The 22,670-nt window shown below is 55.7% G+C and overlaps 1 protein-coding gene across 1 annotated transcript; it reads right to left on the minus strand.

The window, feature by feature from the left end:
• Positions 1-5,342: 5,342 nt before the first annotated feature.
• Positions 5,343-21,753, minus strand: LOC101868458 (protein argonaute-1). Its single transcript, XM_034069156.1, has 19 exons — positions 21,650-21,753; positions 16,463-16,646; positions 15,791-15,911; positions 15,189-15,370; positions 14,851-14,987; positions 14,583-14,717; positions 14,351-14,438; positions 13,628-13,775; positions 13,327-13,446; positions 12,575-12,697; positions 12,068-12,201; positions 10,894-11,078; positions 10,587-10,746; positions 10,211-10,301; positions 8,527-8,721; positions 8,309-8,443; positions 7,308-7,409; positions 6,373-6,572; positions 5,343-6,004 (listed from the first exon to the last, which is right to left on the minus strand). The coding sequence occupies exons 1-19, from the start codon at positions 21,672-21,674 to the stop codon at positions 5,896-5,898; spliced, it is 2,574 nt and encodes an 857-aa protein (XP_033925047.1). The 5' UTR covers positions 21,675-21,753; the 3' UTR covers positions 5,343-5,895.
• Between the last annotated feature and the right edge of the window lie 917 nt (positions 21,754-22,670).

Consider the following 22,670-nt stretch of genomic DNA (forward strand, 5'->3'; position numbering starts at 1 on the left):
GGGGGCGGGGCTTCCGGCGAGGGAGGAGGAGGCGGGGCCGGAATTGGGCGCGGTTGCCTGGCAACGGGAGCGGGGCTGGCACTGCGGCTGCGCAGGCTCCGTGAGGGGAGAGCTGAGGGGACTGTAGGGACATGGAGAGGGGCTTGGGATGAGGGATGGAGGGACAGGCCAAGGGGAATGGCTTGAACCTGCCCAAGAGAGGGGAGACTGAGCTGAGCTCTGAGGCAGAAGCCGTATCTTGTAAGTGCTTTTGCTTCTCCTTGCCTGTTGAGCATTGATTTGTGAGGAAAAAAAGTCTTCTGGCCTTGGTGATTGGTTCTCATAATAAACTCAGAGGTAGATGCCCATGAGAGTAGGTTTAGATTAGGTATTAGACAAAGTTCTTCCCTGGGAGGGTGCTGAGGCACAGGGTGCCCAGAGAAGCTGTGGCTGCCCCATCCCTGGCAGTGCTCAAGGCCAGGTTGGACACAGGGGCTTGGAGCAGCTGCTCTATGGAAGGGGTCCCTGCCTGTGGCAGGGGTTGGAGCTGGAGGAGCTTTAAGGTCCCTTCCAACCCAACCCAAGCTGTGGTTCTGTAACCCCCCCCTTCAGCCTCCCAAACAGACTGATCCGGGCACACTGAACCAACCCAGCCCCGATAACCGCACACTTCATCACCACAGCAACCGAACCACTGTTTGTTCTCCTGTTGGGCAGTGTTTGTAACCATGCTCAGCACCGCTTCACCACAGCCCTGGCACACAATCTGCCAGTGAACACGCAGAGCCTGAAACGAGCAGTGCAACTGAGGGATGCACCAGGCTCAGCACCAGGTCAGGCACTGGCACCCTCTACCCCAAAGCATCACTTCTGGGGTAAGAGCTGCCCATACAGTCCAAGCAGGTTTGAACCTGGTACTTGGTATGAAGAAATTATATCCCCTCCTGTCCTGGTGGTGAAAGGGGCATTTCCCCATACAAATAGCTGAGGAGCTACTAAAGAGCTGGGACTTTGGGCCAGCAGAAGAGGAATTTGAGGTTCATTCCCTAGGTTTCAGAATCATGATTGAGAAGGATCATCCCAAGACTGCCCTTTATGAAGAGTCAATGTAGTTATGGGTTCCAAACCCACGCAACCTGAAAGTAAATGACTAATATTCATTTCCTGTCTGGAATCCTGAGAGGGAAGGGGAAATGTGATCCCCGAGATCAAGCAGATACAGCAGAGGGAGGCATCTCTGCAGAACACAGACTTTGGAGGCAGGTGAGCACCTCTGGTTCTGCTGTAACCAGAACCCCAGGCCGGGGCTCAAATGCCAACTTAACATCCGAAACCCAGGAGCCCGACCTGTTTTCTGGTCTTCAGACCCGGCTGCACAAGGCACCTCTCACAGGAGCTGCAGGAGATGATTTCTGTTCTATGGTAAGACTCAGTTTACAATAAGCTATAAGGTATAAAATAAGCTATAACCTCAAAACCAGTAGCAGGATGTGTGTGGAACCCATACAAGTGCTCGGTTTGGAAGCACATGTTCTGATGCTACAGTGCAAATCAGCAGAATTGGCTCCCATATTCCAAGAAGTTTTAAGAAGTATTTGTTCACTGAAGTGTTTCCCTCATTATGGGATGGGGTTTGGATCCTCTGCAGTACCTGACGCAATCCAGCTACAGTCAGCGCTTCCCTCTCCGTCCCCAGGCCTTTCCCAAGGGCCGGGGCTGCTCATGAACCTTCCCCACGCAGTCTGACTCAGGAGGGTCACCCCAACGTGTTCACATTGCTTTTATTTAGGTCTTCTGCCAACAGTTACAGGGTAACAGACACTTGGGACTGCGGAGTCAAAGTTGCAAGCAAAAACCAGGACCAAGGCAAAAAAGAAAGAGAAATCCACAAAGGCAATCAAATCAAATCAAACCAAATCAAATCAATATAAATACAATGTTCTGGAGCTCTTGAATCATACTGTTTTCTTTAATAAAGAGGTGGTTATGATCTTACAGCATTTTCGTTTGGCCTAATCCAAGGATTTTGTTACTCTTCACCAGTCTCAATTCCACGCATACAAAAAGGAAAACTGAGATTTGACCTTTCAAATATAAGCCGTATTTTCTTAATAAAATAAGTTTTGTGCTGCTGCTTGTTCAGTAAGCACTGTACATCAACTGGTCACGTCTATTGAACAAAGGGACCATACAGAGCTCAAGCGAAAGCCAAAACAAAGTAACCCACAAGGAAAATAACAACCCAAACAGAGCGTCTCGTAAACACCCTATGTACAGTTCAACACTTGCTTGTATAAAGGAGGTACGAAAGGGGCTAGAAATTGAACACAAAAGCACTGGAGTCCTGCAAATTTTCTTTCACAACTATTGAAGTGCAAATCACTCAGGCAAGATATGGATTTCACTTGGTTATTGCTCTCCTGCTGTCTGGCTTTCTCTTCCTGAAAGAATCACATTCTTTTATGTCACACTCATTTTTCCAAGAAGAAAACTTTCCACGAGGCAACGTTGAATGCTTGGGCTTTTGGACACTCAAGACATCAGGTTTATGCTTGTGAATACCAGAACACCCCAACTGCCCCGGAAAGCTTTCCCCCCCCCCCCCCCCCATTATACTCACACAGAAGATAAGGGAATCAAACAGCATTCAACAGCTGATGGGTAAATCAAAGTTACTCCTCTTCCCACAAAACGGCAGGCACCCGGAGATGCTTCCAGTTGCAGAAGGAACACGTGCACATGGAGAAGGCAGAGACTCGGGAGCCATCTGGGATGTCCATGTGGGGTTTGTGACTTTGTGTTTGCAACTACAGATCCTGATATGTATCTGGGTTAACATCTATCCGCTACGGGTAGCAAAATGCACAGCACCTCAACATGCAGTTACTCGTTTGCATCTTGGACAAGAAAAGGGCAGAAATGCTGAATGCTGGAGCCGTGTCGAAGGTACAGTGCATAGTCCATTATACAAAACGTGGGTAACTCAAACCCCTTCTAAATGTCTTCAGAATGGAAACGGGGTTTAAAGGGCACAGCAGCTACTGAGTTTGGCTTTTTTGATTCATTCAAACCCATGAAAACCCAACGCAGAGGGTGAAATAAGGGCAGAACACGATCTGCAAGTCAACAGCTGCGTTTCAGAAGCTGTGAAGCTGTCGCGTAGTTAAAACGCTGTTAAAAGTAGGTGCTACATCAGCAAGTCTTCATTCATAGTTTCCTATGAACCGCCACCTTACAAATGAGTGCAAATCTTAAAGGTCCATTTTACATTTCAAGTCTCAAGGTTACAAAAAATTGTTACAGAGCAAGAAGCTGTTTCTGTAAATGCCCGCACTGTCTCTTCAAATGGTTAAAAATGGCACGTGCGATGCCACAGCTACGAAAAGACATTTCAGAATCCTAGACCCAACTAAAACACAAAAAGAAAACACTAGAACCCAAAATACCTTTGCCCCTCGCTGCCCAACAGCAGCCAGGGGCTTTCCATTGTAATGCTGGTGAACAAACTGATTTGCAGTGAGAACCTTGACCTCAACCCCGATCCTATCCTTATAACGAGGAGCTTTCTAACAGCAGGTGAGTGGGTACAGCCCCTCTGGGATCATTTTGCTTGCAAGGAACATGAGCCAGAGTTCTGAGGATGAGATGGAGAGGTGCTGAATTTGTGTCACTATGCAGGCACTTGTGTACAGGAATGTAGGCTTCTCATGTTGGTGCTTAGTGTTGATGCGTTCCCTACTCTCTAAAAGCCTTCCTAAGAGTTCGCTACCCTACTGACCACAAATAGTTCCTGGTCTCCTCCCCGTCACCTTGCAGATATACAGCAGTGGAGGTTGACACAAGGTGCAAAGGAGAATACAAACAAAATACTGTCGTCTTGAGGCAAAAAACTGGACTGTGCTAAACGTAGGATCTTCACAAAACGTGGCATCAGTGGGTCAGCACTTAGTTTGCATAGCATATTGATGTCTTCACTTCTCACAAACACGGTGCCCGAGAAAGAAAACGGGTCGAGTCAACTCCCACTGCTGGGACAGATCAAGGGGCCAACATGACCAACGTGGTTCTTTTCATGAAGGCAAGTTTAAACATCAGAGAGTACAAACCAAAAAGGTGTGCTTCTATACGCGCGTACTGACATGGGGCAGTGCTGTAGTGGGTCTGCCTCGGAAACGTGCTCATGGCTGGCAGGAGAGTGATTACACTTCAAGCTCTTCCCTTGAAGAGCGCAGGAGGAGCATGCCCATCATTTGCTCTCTTGCAGGGAGCGCTGTGCACACGTTCATGGAAAGAACCCAGATAATCTGCCCACATGGCATTGGGAATGAGTTGCTACTACTGCCCCACTGTGCACAACGGCCATTCTGTGCGGCAAAACGAGTCTGAAAAGCAGTCACTACGTTACTGTTGGGGAAAAAGGCTTTTTTTCCTGTTACAGACACAACTCAGTAGGAGTTTCCCCCATGACAAAAACAAGGATTTCATCATTCTGACTAAAGGAACAACCCTGGTGTGCTTTCAGAATCAAACAAAACCCCTGTGCATGAGATCAGTGACACCGTGACATGAAGAGCAGCAAAACCTAGCAGCAGAGGGGGGACAGTTTGGAGGTGCTGGATTTGGGGTACATGGTACTTCGGGAAGCAGCCGACCCGGGCAGACACGTGCTGAACGCACATGGGAGGTGGGTGCTGAGGAGCACCCAGCGCTGCACGGACTGTGGTTGGTAACACTCATGGGCCAGGGAACGTTGGAAACCTCTGGTGTGAGCGCAGAGCCTCGGGAAGCGTGGTGATGTAAACTCTGACAATGTGAATGACTCGTGTAGTTTGGCAACAGACTCGGTCTCGTAGAAAAATAATGTTTAGTAAAAAAATCCCGGTGTCCATTGTAAAAATTCAGGGAAAAAGAAAACCAAAACCAAAGGGGGGAACCAACCGAGAGCGATTTCTGTCCTCATGGGATGGAGATGCCCCCATTTGTCAGAAACAGTTTTAAATAACAAGTAGTACATTGGAAAACAAAAAAATGGGTCAGCAGCCATTAAACGTGTCCTGTATGAAAGTGCAACATCTTTCAATGGAGTTTAACCACCATGAGGTTGTGATCTAACATAAACTGCAACTTAGGACCATAGAAATCAACTCCTTCCGATGGAAATATGGACCACCATCAAGACAAGATTACTGTTTTCCTCACAAGATTAAAAACATGGAAATTTTGCAGCATCATAGTAAGGCACTCACCCATGGAAAAGTCTGGACTGTTGCTTCAAACGGCAGCAGCTAACTAGCTTTTAACACAAGGAAGACAGTTCTCAGTTCCGAGCTAAGTGCTAGGGTGCCTTACATTATACAGGGGGGAATTATTCACGGGGCGGGGAACCGTTAGTGTTAGAATTCTCCTATAAACTAGTTGGTTTCTTTCCCCTTAACCCATTAAAGCATCTCATATTCTAAAATATTAGTTTTATAAATCTACTCTTCTGTTTTAAGGCTCTAAAAATCCCCTCCCCCCAACCCACACAAAAAATACCTACCAGCGCCTGGTGGGCAACGGAGGACCAAATCCGCCAGTTCACAGTCAGGAGTCTATAGTATTGCATCTCATCAGTGCCAAGGCGCGTGGGCCTCGCGGGAGGAGCTCTCCCTTCCTCCAACGCCTTCGTGTGTTTGGTCAGGTCAAAGTTTTGCAAAGCCAGAAAAAAATGATCAAGAACATAACCCCCGGTTCCTTGCGATGCTCCAGAGGTGTTGGCTCTTCCCTGCCCCGTGGTGCTGGTCTCCTGCCTCGACTCGACGCTGCCTGCCCTGCAGTGAGCTCTCATTGGAAAATAAACAAGGTGTCCCAATGCTTCCTTTTTTGTATGGCTCCTACAAATCTGAAAGCTTTCTTGAGTGAGGTAACAAAAGGCTTTCAAGCAAAGTACATGGTACGTAAAGTGTCCTGATGAACCTGCACAGCCTTCGCCAAGGCCTGGGGGTCTCTGCCGTTGCTCTGTCCAGATATATGGCTGCCCTCACCACTGAAAATCAAGGAAACCAATGTGTCATTATTTCCCTTTGCCCCAGGAACGCTGAGAAAACCCCTTGGAGAGCAGAGCCTGGCAGCACAGGAAGGCATCTCAGCAGTGTACAGGGATGCGGTGCGTGCCAGCTACTGTGCTTGCCACTGCAGAGATTCCAGTACCCCGAGGTGGCTGGTAATGCTCGCACACCCCAGGCCGAAGCTTAGCTTGGGATGGGATTTAACCCTCCTTTAGCCCCAGTTCCCCCTAGGCCAGGAGCTAAAAGGATGCAGTTAGGTGCAGATTTCCCCTCAAGCGAGGGTTTGCTGCAGCACTGCTTGGATTCAGGCACTTTTGAACACCCCTGCAGCCTGAGAGCCCCTCACCTATCGTGCTCCTTGTCCACGAGATGGTACCGTGCTCTGAATGCCACCAGCCGCGCGTAGTAGGCCGGGGCCGGGATGGAGACGGAGCGGGTGCAGCGCACGTAGGTATGGCACAGCTGGTACGTGAGGATCTGCAGCTCATCCGCGGTGAACCGGTTGTCATCCCAGAGGACATAGTAATGGGATGGCCGACTCGTACCCTGGGAAGGAGAGGGGGCAGCATGAGAGGTGCTGCCTTGTGTCCCCATCATCCCCTCCCCAGTCAAATCAACCCATCAGACTGCCTGAGCAGGACAGATGCCTGCGCTTCCCTAATGTGAGAACCCCATGTGCACCACAGGGCAGGAAAGCCCTTAGCACTGATGTGCAAACCAGCATCACTGCCACTGCCCCGTGCCCATGCCCTGCCGCTGCACAGCCCATGGCATCGCACCAGCTCCCTGCTGTCCCTGCAGCAGGAGAGGAAGCCAGGAAGCCTCCCCTGCGGAAGCAGCTGTGGATTAAATGAGTGCAGTTTTTGCAGTACAGTCTGACTAATCTTGGCTGCCTGAAGAAAGGCAGCTGCAAAGCAAACCAGCTCTCCCGCCCACAGCCAGACAACAGGTCCCTGCTGACAAGCAGGCGCCCCAGCGAGCCCGGCACGCTCAGACACCAGCTGACAAGCTGCTGAATTGGCCACTCTGAAGGAGGAATATCTCATTAGAGAGATCCTTGGCTCCAAGAGAAATCAAGTACGTGCCATATAATGCAGCAGCAGGGCAGTCCCAGCACCGGCTCGCCAAAACCACTGCAAGGGCAGTTTGGATGGAGCTGCCCATGTCTCTGGAGCTGCAGGGAGCTCTGACAGGGCTGGGTCAGATGCAAGAGAGCACAGCCTGCAACAACAGCCAAAGAAAACCAGCAGCACCACAACAGCCAGCTCTGCAGTGCAGTACCTGAATGCCTGCGTGACTGCACAGGTAGAAGTCGAACTCAAAGGGGTGGGTGATATTTGTATCCACTGTTGTTCCTGCTGGGATGTTCCCACTCTTTCCAATCTACAGGAAATAGAGAGAGAGATCCAAGCACTGCAGAGTTTGGTTATTTCCAGCTGCCTAGAGCACCGTCCATAACGCACTCGCCCTGCACCAGGGCCGCAGTGCAGCATCCCCATCTCAGCATCTCAATTTGAGAGCACTATGCAGAGCTGCTCCCCACGTGCTCCTAACAGCAGGCAGCAGCAGCTCATCCTGCTCTGCTCCCTGCTCCCACAGGCTTGCTGGCATTTCCTGCAAGCAGTAACAGCAGGCATCACCTGGAGACAGAGCAAACAGCATCAGAAGGAAAGCAGGCAGCTGAGAGCTGGGCACAGGCCCATCCTGCTGCAGAAATGGGGATCAAGTGAGCAGAACTCCAAAGATCCATGCAGAGAGTGCCAGAGTCTCTGCCAGGAAATACTGGGGCTTCTGCACTCTGATCAAAACCTGTCCTCAGTTCCCAAGATTTAATCTTCATGCTCAAGTAGAGCCAGAGTTTTGTTAGATTGGATCTAACCACTAACTTTAGATCAAATCTAGGAAAAGCTACAGCAACTGATGCTACTGCACAGCACACACGAACAGGCTGTGAGCAAGCAAGGGGTTATTCATCCTGTCACGTCAGTGGCTACAGCTATCACCAAAACAACAGATGTTTTCAAGCTGACAAGGGCTATTTCCAGAGAGCCACCGGGATCATCAGCACTCAGTAACTCATCATAACAGCAAACAGCTGTTTGGGTTTCTGGAAGCAGCCTAATCCTCATGGATGCAGGTCCCAGCTGAGCAGCACGTTTCAGTCAAGCAGGAGCTCTCTGCTGCCACTGGTGAGCTTTGCCCTCAGCACAGTCAGGGCTGGCTCTTCCTAAGGGATGTGGATGAATCGGCCTCCTGCAACCCCGGCACCCCATGGCACTCACCCTCTCATTCTTGTCTGCACAGAAGAGACGGGTGTGATGCCTCTTCTGGACAACGATGTAGGTGATGCCGGGCTGGTAATCCTTCTCCAGTTTGATGCAGGCATCTCGGATCGCTAGGAGCTCATAGTGAAGGATCTGGAGAGACGGTGGGCATGCAGGGTGAGGGGACACACTGGCACCCAGCTAAGGGAGCCGACAAGGATCTGAGGGGTCCTCACCTGCGGGAGCTGTCCCTCAGGAACACCATCGCGGTAGAAGATGATCCTGGTGGGTTTGAAGCGGGTGGATTTGTAGAACTGGATGAGGAGCTCCCTCACCATGTAGGACAAGTCCTCAATGATCTCCTGGCGAGGACGCTGCACACGCACCGTGGCACAGTACCGGCTGGGGTGGGCGTCCATGCTGCCCACAACCTGCAGTGACAGAGGCCGAGGTTACAACAGCAAGGATGGAGGGGACACGGGACATTCCCAGCCTCTGCACGCTTCCAACACCCACAGCTGGCAGTGGGCAGAGCACCCGAGCTCACAAGGGATGGGACAGTGAATACTGTTCAGGTAACTAAAGCCCAAAAGGGACATCCCCAGTCGTGGCCACATCCTGCTTTCACCTTGCCAGGCCCTTTGCAGCATTTATGGGAATTTCCAGGGAGATAACTTGGCTGGTGCCATCGAGCGGCTGTGGGGCTGCTGCTGCTCTGCCCCAGCACGACAGGGCAGGGCAGGGACCCCTTCCACTGGAGCAGCTCACTCCAAGCCAGCCTTGAGCACTGCCAGGGATGGGGCAGCCACAGCTTCTCTGGGCACCCTGTGCCAGCGCCTCAGCACCCTCCCAGGGAACAGCTTCTGCCTCAGAGCTCAGCTCAGTCTCCCCTTGGGCAGGTTCAAGCCATTCCCAAATGGAGCTCTCAAGTCTGGGCTGCACCATCGGAGCTCATGTGCACAACAGAAATGTTTCCTTTGGCTTCAGCCACAGACCCCCTCCCATTGCCCAGTTAACAGCGCAGCGAGGACGAGACGAAGGCCACGTGAAGGTGCTGCCCTCCTCCTCCTCCCCTGCAGCTTCAGAACAGCCCTCACAAAAACGAAGATAAAGAAAGCCCTGCCGTGGTCCTGCACAGAAAACACCAAAGATGTTTGCAGAGCAGCGCTGCGCCAGGAAACAGCCTGTTCTGTCCCACCCACACCTACAGCACGCAGTCAAAAGCCATTCCCAACCCCTGCTAATGAATCAAAAACCCACTCGTTCCAAAGAGGCATTCGCATGCCAAGGAAAACCTGAGCTGGGAGCCCTGGAAAGTTAAGAACTTAGTAGGAAAATGCTGACGTGCTTAATTAAACCTGACACTCTCCCTCACTGTAACAACGTCCTACAGCCTGGCGAAGGGCACGAGCTGCCACCCAGCCCCACCAGCATCCCAGTGGCACTTCATGGATGGATGCTCATTACTCGGTTGAGGTGAAGGCAAATCCTTCTCCCCAAAAGGCTCAGAAGCAGCTCAGCTTCCCCCCATCTCCAAAGCCCCAGTTCTCCCAGCTGGGGAAGGTCCCTCCTAGGGCTGCACTGAAGGATGGGGATGCCCAGGGATGACTCCAGGGAGCACGGTGGCCGCCCCCAGCTCCCTGCACACCCTGGCCCTGTCTGACAGCACTCATGGGGTCTGCACATCACCAGCCCCATCTGCTGGCAGCTGCCAGCTCTCCCAGTGGCTCTTCTGCAGAGAGGCAGGAAGGGATCAGGGACCCACCTCCCCGAGAGTGGGATCAGAACACCCAAAAGAGCATGGAACCACCTCAAGAGGTGTCACCACAGGGACCTCATGGGACACACGAGTCCCACTCCAGCTCCTGCGTCCCTGCAGGGCTCTTGGGCACCAAGCCTGGCTCTGGACAAGGAACTTACAGCTGTTATGGAGGGTTTCTTCCCATCTCCTGCCGGTGGGTGAGTGACATCGGCCCCGAGGAAGATCACCGGCTGCTGAAAGACAGCAGAGCTGGTGGGAGAGAAGAGAAAGCAGCAGTCAGGCATCTGGGGCCATGGCAAGGTGAGGCACAGCCTAATGGAGATGAACAGATCACACAGATAACACCTCCCGACTTCCAGGCTCTGGCCTGAGCACATCAGTAACTCATTACTAGGCGAGACAGGCTGAAAAGCTCCATTTCAAAGAGCTACTTCACACAAACACCCACAGGCTCCCTCTTGCCCACATAAATCCAAGCAGGCAGCACGGGCAGGGACTTGGGAATCACCCATGCGAGGCAGGAGCCATACACACCGCTGGTGAGGCACAAGGATGTTGTTGATCCCCCCGAGCTTGACGTTGATCTTGAGGCAGAGGTTGGAAAGGGTCTGCGGGGAGGTTTTCACCACGTTCTTGACCTGGACACACTGCGTGGCCATCCCCAGGAGGGTGTCCCCAACACGCTTCACCTCAGCTGCGGGCAGAGGAAGCAGATGAGCACAAGGCAATCAGCACTGTGCCCCTGCCAGCAGCATCCTTGGAAACAGGGAGAGAAACCCCAGCAGGAGGAGCAGAGGGGAGAGCCCTCTCCTGTCCCCGCTCGCCCCAGCCCCACACGCACCGTACACTGGTGTCTTCCCTGGCAGGATGACAATGATGAGCTGCAGCCCTGAATAAGTGTTCTTGAGGTGTCGAAACATGGGCTCCACACTGTCAGCACCCTGGGCGTATTTGCAGAAGCAGGGCTGGCCTTGGATGGGCATCCCTGCATCCTTGGAGATCTTGCGCAGCTGGTCTGTGAAGTTCCTGTGCCAGGGAGGAGAAGCAGTGAGCCCGGAGCAATCCTGCACAGCACTGAGTGAGGAGACCCCCGGCTGGAGCGGGGCAGGACAGACACAGGGACATCACCTGTGGCTCTGCAGCATCCAGCAAGGGCAATGGTGCAGGAAGTGCAAGACCAGCACATGTTAGGGCTGACCTGTCCCCTCTTGGTGCCTGCCTACCCCAGCACTGACTCTTCCTGAAGTGATGGGGCCATCCTCTGTTTGAAGGCTGGTGAAGGGGGAGCAAACCTGCTCATCTCCAGGTGATTTGCAAAACCAAAGTGTTCAGCCACCTTTGGGGTTTTGGATTACCAAGGATAAATCGGATGCAGAGAGAGCTCAAGGGAGAACAGGGCTCCCAGCTCTGCCCCAAAGGAGTCAGAAGAGGAGTGCAGGGTCTCTCCCCACTCGGTGTCACTTTGCTAACAAAGCAGAGTATGTCTAAGCTACCAAAGCTTTTCAGAAAGCCTCACAATGCTCAGTACTAAAAACCCATGGCAAGTTAGGATGCTTCCTACATGAATTATGGTATTTCAGACAGAGTATGGGGAAATCTAATTCAACATCCCTCACAACCCCATCTCTCTGAGGGGATCCAGCTTCAAAGAGTGCAATACAGCTTTTGGGCTGGCAGTATCAGATCACAATGCTGCAGCTACCTGATGCAAAGAGCAGATCGAGGAGAGCCTGACTGTCAGCTCACACATGCCAATGTGCTCACCTCACCCTGGCAGGCTCTGTAACGGCTGTTTGCAGCCAGCATAAACAGTCAGGCTCCCTGGATAAACTAACAGAGACAAGACTGAACACCCAAGTGTGAACCCAGATCAAACTGGTACCACGAGCAATTAATGCAGCTGCATACACACCAGGTATCAGTGACAGAGGATGCACAGCCCCGGGCTGGGAGCAGCAGGGTGGGACCCCACGAGCCACAGCTCCCCCCACCCCACAGGCTGCCCCTTTCCTTACTTCAGCACCTCCTCTCGACACTGCTTCTGTGGGGCAAAGCAAGCAATGGCCCAGACTTTGATCTCAATGCCGTTGTAGAACTGCTTCCCTCGCATGTCCCACACGCCCTGGTTGGGAGTTGCAATGGCCCGGTTCTGCAAGGCAAACAGACAGTCAGAGCACTGCCCCATTGCCAGGCCACATGCCCTCACCAGCTCCCTGCCCTGCCAGGGTCGCCCATGGGCAATTCCCCAGCTCAGCTCCTCAGCAGAGATGGAGAATTCACCCAAGCTGCTTGCCCTGAGCATCCCTCTCCCCTTCAGCTCACACTTCTGACTCTTGCTTACAACTTCACAACACTTGTATTGATAAAACAACCCCAAACCCCAAGCCCTGGGGTAAAACACTCCTGCTCTACCCCACACACATGAAGGCAGCACAAGATTTGCTCAGCAACAATGTTTTCTGGTGTGAAGGCCTCTCTCTGCACAACACAGTTCAGCACCCAGGCACTGCAGCCCTGCTTACCCTGCCTCCATACTGCAGGATGGGTGCTGGCAGGACCCTCCCCGTCACCTCTGTCATGTCATCCTTAACCTTGATCCCAAACTCTTGAATGTATGGATCCAGGTTGTAGCTGGCATTCTTCATCTGCAAAGGGAAGGAAAGGCCATAGGAAGGAGTGAGACAAACTGCTGCATCCCACCCAGAACCTCAAGTCCTGCTCCCTGCAGAGCTGCAGACCTCTCTGTAAGGAGAGGGCAGGTGGTTTAACACAAAGGGTCAAACCAAACTGACTCATGGGGACCTCATTTGGGAACACACTGACCAATGCAGAGCAGAGCTAGGTTTGCTTTCCCCTGCCTTGCCCCCGGCTGACCTGCAGACAGAGCTCCCGTACCACAGCCCCACAACACAGCCCCACATTCACCCACAGCCAGGGTCATTTCTCCAAGTTGTTTTCCTATTTTTAGTTCCAGCTGCCTTTGGATCAGGTTCCATTAGCGTGAATCTGCTGTACACGAGTTTCCACAGTCACTTGGGGCTGGGCTCCTCTATGCATGTGTCCATTACCCCCATGCAGGCATCTCTGACCAGGAATTTAGTGGGAAGAGGGGAATAAACGCAAGCCATTAATCCCACCAGCATCTCCTGAGCCAGCTGCAGCGCTCAGCAGCTGAGGAGCAGGACCACAACAAGGTGCATCACAGACATGATGCTGTACCCGCTACCAGAGCCACAGCCCAAACACCAGCCCTCCCATCCCTCGTGCCACGCACCAGGCGACTGATTTCCTCCTGCCTGTCTGGGGCAGACCTGGCTGTTGCTTTTATCATGGTTGACGTCTGATTGTCTGTGAGCTTCTTGATGCACCGCTGGCCTGCCACGATGTTACACACCTGCATGGCAGGGGAGAGACAGCAGCTTCGTGTTAGGGACAGGCGAGACAAGGGGGACCACCGCTGAGCTGCCCCATGGGCACAGCACTCAGGCCCTGCAGCGAGCCCAAAACCAGCCTGAAGCTCTTGCCAAGCCAACACTGAGGTAACTGGTGCTCCCAACACATGAGCTGATGCTCACCTCTAAGGGCAGGTAGGTGTGCTTCTGCTCCTGGCCAACCTGGAGACAGGGGAGGTGTGGGTATTTCAGCTGCAGGTTGTATTTCTGCTTGAAGTACTGAGCCACTGTGCACTCCACTGTCTGCCCACTCTCCAGCTGCAGGGGAAACCTGGCAGGGGCAGGACACGAAGGGGCACCTGCTCAGAACAGACACTTCCAGAGCTCAAGCACTGCTTGCTCTGGCTGGGAAGAGAGGGAACAGGCTCCCAGCCTGAGCTACCGTGAAAGAACAAAGAGCACACCAGTGGTGTTTGCAGAAATGGAGTCAAGAATACTCTGACCCCAGTGTGGGACTCGGGTCCCAAATAAAGCTTTCCCTCACTAATCCAGCTAATCAGGGCAAATGTTGACTGCAGGACATGCCCCTGTCAGGTACAGCAGTACAGCACACTGGCACTCAGGAGGACTTCTGTGCTTGGTGCCCTCCCTGGGAGCCGAGCTGAGCTCCAGGTTAACCACCCTCTCCTGGTACAGGGCAGCAGCTCCAGGGTGGGCAAAGCTGGGGGGGCACGAAGCCTGTTAGAGACAGCATCCTCTGCTCTCCCAGTGTCCCCTGCATCCTGCTCGCCTTCACCACAGCCCACACTGGCTGCAGAGCCCCAGACACATCTCCTTCTGCCATCACAGCCTTTCCCTAATGACACCAGCAGGTGCCAGAAGGGAAGAGCTCAGGTTTTTCCTTACGTCTGGTGGCTGGCCGGCCGCCTGGTAACGTTGCACACGCGGTACTTCCTCTTCATCTGCCCACAGTGGGTAACCTCCACTTTCAGACCTGATGGGAGACAGGGAGACAGCAGAGTAAAGGGCTGTTCAATGTGCAGCTCCTGTTCCCCTCCATCACTGCAGGGGCTGAGCAGATGAGCCACAGGCAGGGTCTGGGCAGCATCCAGCTGGGGACAGGTCCCCACTGCTCTACCTTTGATCTCCTTGGTGAAACGCACTCTCTGTGAGTCCGTCAGGGGCTTGGGCTGCTCGTCGATGTTCCGGATGTCCAGGACCTCACACATGAACTCGATTACGGGCTGGGCTTTGTAGAAGGCGGTGGCCGACACTGCAGACAAACACCACGATGTGTCTCTGCTCTCCCGCAGCAGATGGACCTGGCCAAGGCTCGGCTGGATCCAGCCCCCCTCAGTGCACCCGACCCAACCACTGCGGTTCCCCAGCATGAATGAATACATCACCATCAATGTTGAGCATCATCTTCCACATGGCAGGTCTGACCGACTGGTGGAAACCGAACCAGACCTCCCTGCCGCCTCCCAGGGGGTGGTAGTAGCCTTCGGGAGGGGAGAAGAAGGAGCGACCCACAGGGGTGTACCTGCAAGCCAGGGCACACCAGGTCAGACAGCACTCACCAGCAGTGACCACAGCACCCATCGCCTGCTGCATCAGCCTGGATGCACCTTCTTTAGCAGGAGCACCTGGAGCAGCACAGCCACCTCCTCCCAAAGACCATCAAGGCCAGGCCCAGCCACAGCAGCAGCCAAGAGCAGCCGGTTCCCTCCCTCTATGCAGGTACCTCATGGAAGCCAAGTGCCTCATGGCAACATCCAGCGCCTGGACAGACTCCAGGGGGACGGGGATCTGCCCGCTGACCAGGGCCTCGTGCAGCATGCGCCAGCTCACGATGGCCATCCATTTGATAGAGACCTTAAATATCCTGTCCTTGCCTTCCCCCGGGATCGTCACCTCAAAGTCAACCTGTGTGCAGAAGGGAAGAAGCGATCACAAGGGTCTGTAGGGTCAGGGCAGGGGGAATGGCTTGAACCTGCCCAAGAGAGGGGAGACTGAGCTGAGCTCTTAGGCAGAAGCTGTTCCCTGTGAGGGTGCTGAGGCGCTGGCACAGGGTGCCCAGAGAAGCTGTGGCTGCCCCATCCCTGGCAGTGCTCAAGGCCAGGTTGGACACAGGGGCTTGGAGCAGCTGCTCCAGTGGAAGGGGTCCCTGCCCGTGGCAGGGGTTGGAGCTGGAGGAGCTTTAAGGTCCCTTCAACCCAAACCAGGCTGGGATTCTGTGATCATGGCATTCCCACAGGCACAAGGGGAAGGGATCAGTTTTAGCTTGTCCCTCCCAGCCTGAAGGCAGGTCACGCTGCCAGCATGGGGCTTATCACCCCTTCTTACCCGCTCGTTTCCAATGGGTAAGGCTGTGACAGTGTAGATGTTCTTCTTCCCATCGTAGACTGGCTTTCGGTCACCAAAGATCTGTGGTTTGAAGTGCTGTACCATGTACTCCACAACTTCCCTATGCAGGTGAGGGGGCAAGGAAAAGGGATGGGGGAGAGAAGGAACAGGTTCATTTTGCTGGTTTCTTTACAGCCTGGTCCCTTCTCATGGCCCTGCTGAGCCATGGGGCACCAGAGAGCAGAGCTGATTCCCCCTGGGGCAGGAAGGCCTTGCTCTTGCCCTGCTTGGCTCATTGGCTTCAGCACACACAGGGTGGGAGGGGACAGGCAGAGAACAGGACATCAAAAGGAAAACAAAGAACAGAGAAGTACATCATGACCCGAGGTCTGAGCTGCTATTTTTAAACTAGGGATCACTGCCAAAATAGCACAGCTGCTTTGAAGAAGCAGGGACAGGAGCTCCGAGGCTGCCAGGGGCAGGAACCAGCACTGCTGCACACACACGGCCGGTGGGGACCAGCCACACGTGGGCACTGGACATCACTGTGGCCCTGCCACAATGCCACCCTGATGGCTTCCACTGGTGAAGACAGAGACAGGCACTTATGGAGCCTCCACGAGGAAACTGGAAGCAGGGAATGAGTGCCAAAACCTCTAATACTTGCCTTACCTGTTGACTCTGCGTGGGCATTTGTCTGGCTTGATATCCACTTCATAATGATACACATCAATCTTGGGAATGTCCACTTCAAAGTAGTTGGCCAAGAGCTTGATGGGCTTCCCAACAGTTCCTATCCCAGGCCGACGTGGCGCTTGGAATACCTGCTGCAAGGGGGGCAGGTATGCGCCTGCAGCTGCAAGGAGAGAGCCGGTCAGGAGGACAGATGGACACTGCAGCCCCAGCGCTCTGCATCCCTGCATCCGAACCAGCTCTCCCACTCCCTGCTCCTGGCAGCAGGTGGTGGTGGCAGAGTTTGGACCAGCACAGCTGGAAACAGCTCCCCTGGCACCATCTGGCAAGCGCCGGCCCCAGCCGAGCTGTCCACGGCAGTGCCAAGGCCTCTGCTCCGCTGTGCTGTGCATCACACCATCCTCCAGCATGGAAGTAATCCCTGCTTTGCCTCACCATGTGTGGCAGCAGGACAGACCTTCAGAGGCCAAGGGACTCCTGACCACACACACCCCCATGTCCTGGTGCACCTCCCTATGAATGATGAGAGGCAGCAAAAAACCAACCCCAAATCCCCACCTCAAGCAGCACGGCCCCAAACCCATGAAGAGGGAAGTTCACTTTTTTCCACAAGGCCCATTATAGACTAAGGAAGCTCTGGAGACGCAGGGGTGGGTACCAGTGCCCAGCCCTGGGGCTGAGCTGTTTCTGACCTTACAGCACCTGTGCACTCAAAGGTATCTTACAGAATAACCCCAAAGAAGCTCTCAACACTGCTGCTCTCCGAGGTGAGATCTGCCCTTCCTGCGCTGGTCCCATGCTTCCCATCTCCCCCTATCCCAGTTCCCATCCTCTGCTGTCTCTCAGAGCCCATGAGGCCTCAGCCAGCTGGGCTGGGTGCGGGGAGCGCTCCATCGGGTTGGCCACCATCAGCCCCGAGCAGCATCCCGGCTCCCATTCAGGCTCCTGAGCACACAGTGCTCTCAGCACCCCCTGCTCCCATCCACTTGCTTTTGCAATCCAGACTTCAGCTCCAGGCTAAAACTATCAGAAGTGGAAAACCAGAAGAGCAGCAAACCTGAGCCTCGGAGCTGCCTTTTGCTTTTGCACCCCACCTTTCCCTGCTGACGGAGGCCACCAAGGGGCAGGACACCGAGGGGATAGGATGAGCCCTGGGAGCAACAATGACTTTTCCCTTCTAATTCACTTCCAGATCCAAAAGGCACAGCCTGGTGCAGTGCTGCCTACCCAGGACATGGCCATGGTTAGAGTGGTGACATGGGATCAGCCAGCACAGGGAGGGGGACCAGGGCTGATGCTCAGTGCCTGATGGGAGCTGCAGGATGCGACTGCAGCTCTGGCCTGGCTTTGGCTGCTTTGGCCCAGGTGGGAGAGATCCCAAAGCCCTTTGGTGAGCAGGCAGGGTGGGCTCAGCCCTGACCACACCGGGATGCTCAGGGTTCCCCAGTGACCTGCCTCAGTGCAAGTCCTCCCACAAGCCACCCTCTGCCTGGCTCAAGGATGCTGTGGCAGGCACAGCACAACAAAAGGTGCTGGTTCCTTTTGGGAGGAGAAAACTCCTTCAAACCCACCCAAACCACCCATAGACGGGGGGGGGCTCCTGCATATCTGGACTCTCCATGGCAAAGCTGCACAGGCTCCCACTTTGTCATGTAAATGTGTGGGGCCGGGGGCTGGAGGGGCAGCGCGGTTCCTGCGCACAATGCGGGCACTGAGCAGGATGAAATCTGCTGCCATTAGAAATGCAGCAGCTCGGCAGGAATCACAGACTCTGGCACACAAAAGCCATGGCCTGGGGACGTGCCGGCAGCAGGAGCATCGTTCCCATCACTCCATGGCTGGGAAGCGCCATCGGGCAGAGATGCTGGCGAGGGCAGCACTGCCAAGGGGCAAGGAGTTAGCTCTGGAAGATGCTTTGTGGCTGTTCTTTATGGCAACAGCTGGGGAACAGGACCCACTGCCCAACAGCTGCCTGTGCTTACCATGCCATTGAAATCCTCGCCAGCGCCGCATTCAGGCGAGGGGTCACGGGAACAGGGTGAGACAAAAGGGAGTTTGAGTGCGGCGGCGGCAGCGGGTCTGTGATGGCCCCTTCCCCACGCACCCAGCCCCAAAACACAGCCAGGAACCGGGGGGAGCAGCACAGCAACGGCACCGGACACACAGAGCTCCCTCTGTGACTGACCCGAGCCACCTCCAGCCCTAAACCAGCCCCTGGAACCCACCTGAGCAGTGAAAAGCCCCATCAGGAGGCAAAGCAAGCGGCAGCACCAGAAGGAAAGGCAATGGCAAGCGGGATGAGCAATTGGCTTGCCCAGTCTCCAGGCTCCACATCTTCAATCCTGCTGGCTCCAGGTGACTGATGCTGTCCCACAGAGCCCAGACTTCCAAAAGCACCACCTGATCTCTGCCAACCCAGCCATTGCAGCGGCCGCCTGCTCCTTCCCGAGTCACCCCAAGCAGGTTCATGCAGCTGCAGGGGCTTGGTTCAGCACTACACTGAGTTTAGGTGGTTCATGCCCACATGGGGCAGAGGGCTCTGACTGCGTTAAATCCATCCTGTGCACCAGAATCCATCTCCTAAGGGAAAACTTGAGCTGCCCAAGCACTGCTCCTGCCCTGGTTTACTACAGTACTTACTGCTGAAAACAAGATAGCTCTTCGTACCTTCAATGCCAAGTGCTGCAAAGGGCATTTCTGTGTGTGTCAAACCTCAACTTCCCACTTGGATATCATGGGTGACAAACTAAAGTGTCAAGTTATAAACCTGCCCTGACGCAGCTGATGCTGGACAATGGAATGACCCCACGGATGCTGTGACAGAGCACAACACAGCAGCAAGAGCATCACCACCTCCATGGCACCATTCCCTGGGATCACAAACAGCACCTTTGGCTCCAAGGGAGAGCAGTGCGGCGATGCCAGCAGCACGGGCACGGCTTTGACCCATTGGGATGAGCCCACATTGGGATGTGCCCAGCAGCTCCATGTCCCCCTTTCTGGTACCTCTGATAGGGTGCAAGAAGCCCCCAGCACCGTGACTGCCACCTCTGGTGGTCACCACAGGCTGTGTGACCCTGCACCGCAGCAGTGCCCAGCCTGGGTGCAGGCTGAGACCCCTCCTGCATACCCACAGGGTCTCATTCTGCTCCCACACACATCCAGGCAGCAGCCGGGGCTGTGCAGAGCCAGAAGCACCAGACAAAGGCAGCCCCCGGTGCCAGAGGGGCAGGACAAAGGCAATGCCAGCTCCTCTCCATGTCCCCACACCATGGGCAGCCTGCAGAGCCCAAGGCTGGGGTCTCCAGTGTTAAACCCTCCTGTAGCCCCACCACAGGTCACCCTGCGGAAAGAGCAGCACTTCCTTGCCTGCTTTGGCTTCTTTTTAGTGTCTGCCATCTTAATAATGTGTCCCTGTTTTGTTCATCCTGGGGTTAAGAGAGAGGCTGCAGAAGTGTGTAGAGATAACCCATATGTGCCATGTCTCCAGGCAAGGTGCTTCTCCCAGCTCTGTTTCTTGGTACAGCCCCATCCCATTCATGTTTCCTGAAGATAAAGAGATCCAACAGACGGAACAGCTTCGGGGGCTTCGCAGGGTTGAGCACAGGAAGACATCGGTTAGGATTAACAGCATGGAGGAAGTTTGGGAGGGATAAAGAAAACTAAAAGCTGAGGGAGGAACTGAGTTTAGTTTTAAAGCCACTGCACACACGTGTGCCCCTGAGCGGTGCCTGTGGGTCACAACATGTCCCACGTTCCTCCCCTGCCTTTCCAGGCATCTTCAGGTCAGGCACATGCTGGATTCCTGCTTTATCCCAGTCCTGCATCATCAGAGCTCATCCAGGAGCCTCAGCCCTGCACCTGGAGTCCACCAGCAGGCAAAGGGATGCCAAGGCAGGGTGGGATCTGCAGGAGCTCCTGCAGCACAGGGAACACATCTCCCCTGGATGCAGAGGAACACGGGTGGGAGCAGACATCCCACAGGCAGATATGGGGAGGAAAGGGGAAACTCCAGGAGAGCAGAGTCCCTGCTCCCAGTACAGCCCCATCCGTGGGACTGAAACCCAAACCCAAACCCATCCCCATCCCACCCAAGATAACAACATCCTACAGCACCCGAACAGAGTAAGCCCAGGCTGGCAGGAAGGTGCAGGCAGCGTTATCTCCATTGCCCCACGCAGCAGCTCCACTATCGCCCCGAGGCACCAGCAAAGCCCATGACGCCAAATCTCAGCTCCCCAATGCCAATAAATCAGCCCCAGGCACAAAGCGCCGGCAGGCAGAAGGCAACAGACACGACGGGATCTCCGTGCTGCCCTCAGGGAAGGACCGGGTTCGGTTGTAAACGTGCACACCTCTGTCAAACCCTCCCGCTCCAGCGCGTTACAGCCGGCAGCAAACGCACTGCACGGCAGGGCCGAGGCCCCGGTGCCCACCGCTCCCGTCGGCCTTAGTGCAGGCACCAGATCCCGTCCGCAGCACCGGTTTGTGATGCTCACACCGGGCACAAGAGGCTGGATTTCGGGGAGCAGCGCTCCAAGCCCCACACAACGAACGGGTGCAGGGGTGCAGGCAGCGCCGTGGCCGGCCCCGCTGCAGCCGGGGGTGTGCGGGGGCACCGGGGGTGACTCCGGAGCCCGGCCCCGCCGGCAGCCGCCACGCACGGCCCCGGCTCCGCGCATGCCCCGGCGCGGGGTGAGGACCCGCTCGGTGCTGTCACGACGCGAGCATCGCCGGCCCCACGCCCGCTCCCGGCCTGCGGCCCCAGCACTGCACCGGGGGACAATGGGGAGCGGGGGGGATGCTGCTGCTCCGCGCACCGGGGCCGCTGTGGGGTACCCGGGACCGCTATGGGGTACCCGGGGCCGCTATGGGGTACCCAGCACCCCATCCAGGCACGACCCCGGCCCTGTGCCCCCGCTCGGCCCCGCACGGGCCCCTGCGCTCCCCACACCAGACCCCGGTACCGCACCACAGCCCCCCCGCTCCCCACAGCATCGCCCCCCATTCCACACGCCCCGACCCCCCCGGCTCTCCTTGCACCCCCATGTCCCCGTTCCCGACCCCCGGCCCCGCCGCGGGGCTCCCCGGCCCGCCCCTCGCAGGCTCCCTCAGCGCACGCTGCTCCCCCCTCACCCCGGGGATCCCCCCCCCAACCCCCGGTACCTGCTCCCGAGGGTCCCGCTTCCATCCCATCCACGCGGGCGCCGCTCCGAGCCGTGGGCCGCGGGCAGGGGCCGGGGCCGGGCAGGGCCGGAGCCGGGGCCGGAGCCGGGGCCGGGGCCGGTTCCTCACCGCCGCCCGCCGCAGCCGCCTCTGGCCGCGCCGCACCGCGCACGCGCCGCCGCCGCCGCCCGGCCCCGCGCCCAACAAAGGCGGCGCCCGCCGCGCCCGCCGCCATCTTGGGCCGCCCCGGGGCTGTCCCCGGCGGGCGCCGGGCACCGGGGGGGGGACGGGAGCGGAGCCCCACGATGGGCCCCGCACGGACACGGACCGGGGGATGCGGGACCGGATCGGACGAGCACCGAGAACCGGGGCCGGAGCACACGGTCCGGTGCGCACCGGGACTGAGGGGGCCATGGGGATGCTGTGAGGGCTGGAGCAGCTCTGCTCTGGAGCCAGGCTGAGAGAGCTGGGCTGGGGCAGCCTGGACAAGAGAAGGCTCCTGAAGGGGAGACCTGAGAGCAGCTCCAGTGCCTAAAGGGGCTGCAGGAAACCTGGAGAGGGGCTTGGGACAAGGGATGTAGGGACAGGCCAAGGGGAATGGCTTGAACCTGCCCAAGGGGAGACTGAGCTGAGCTCTGAGGCAGAAGCTGTTCCCTGTGAGGGTGCTGAGGCGCTGGCACAGGGTGCCCAGAGAAGCTGTGGCTGCCCCATCCCTGGCAGTGCTCAAGGCCAGGTTGGACACAGGGGCTTGGAGCAGCTGCTCCAGTGGAAGGTGTCCCTGCCCGTGGTTGGAGCTGGAGGAGCTTTAAGCTCCCTTCCAACCCAAACCCATTCGGGATCCTATGAAATCTTCCCATGCTTTGTGATCTCCTCAGGTTGGGCTGAGGCTCACCCAGCTCAGTTCAAATGAGTTAAAACCTGGGAGCTGGGGGTTGCTGCAGACAGGTTATTTTAAGCAATTGCATGTCCTGAAGTGCAGTTGCAGCTCATCCAAAGCTTTCTCTGTCCTTAGCATCATCCT

This window comes from Melopsittacus undulatus, chromosome 14 (assembly GCF_012275295.1).
Source record: "Melopsittacus undulatus isolate bMelUnd1 chromosome 14, bMelUnd1.mat.Z, whole genome shotgun sequence".
Taxonomy (NCBI): domain Eukaryota; kingdom Metazoa; phylum Chordata; class Aves; order Psittaciformes; family Psittaculidae; genus Melopsittacus; species Melopsittacus undulatus.

Coding starts and splice junctions, on each gene's coding strand:
- LOC101868458 (XM_034069156.1), bottom strand. CDS start 21,674: ATGGAAGCGGGACCCTCGGGAGCAG. Junction 15,912..16,462: donor TGCCCACGCAGAGTCAACAG/GTAAGGCAAGTA, acceptor TCACCTGCATAG/GGAAGTTGTGGAGTACATGG. Junction 13,447..13,627: donor ACACCTACCTGCCCTTAGAG/GTGAGCATCAGC, acceptor CCTGCCATGCAG/GTGTGTAACATCGTGGCAGG.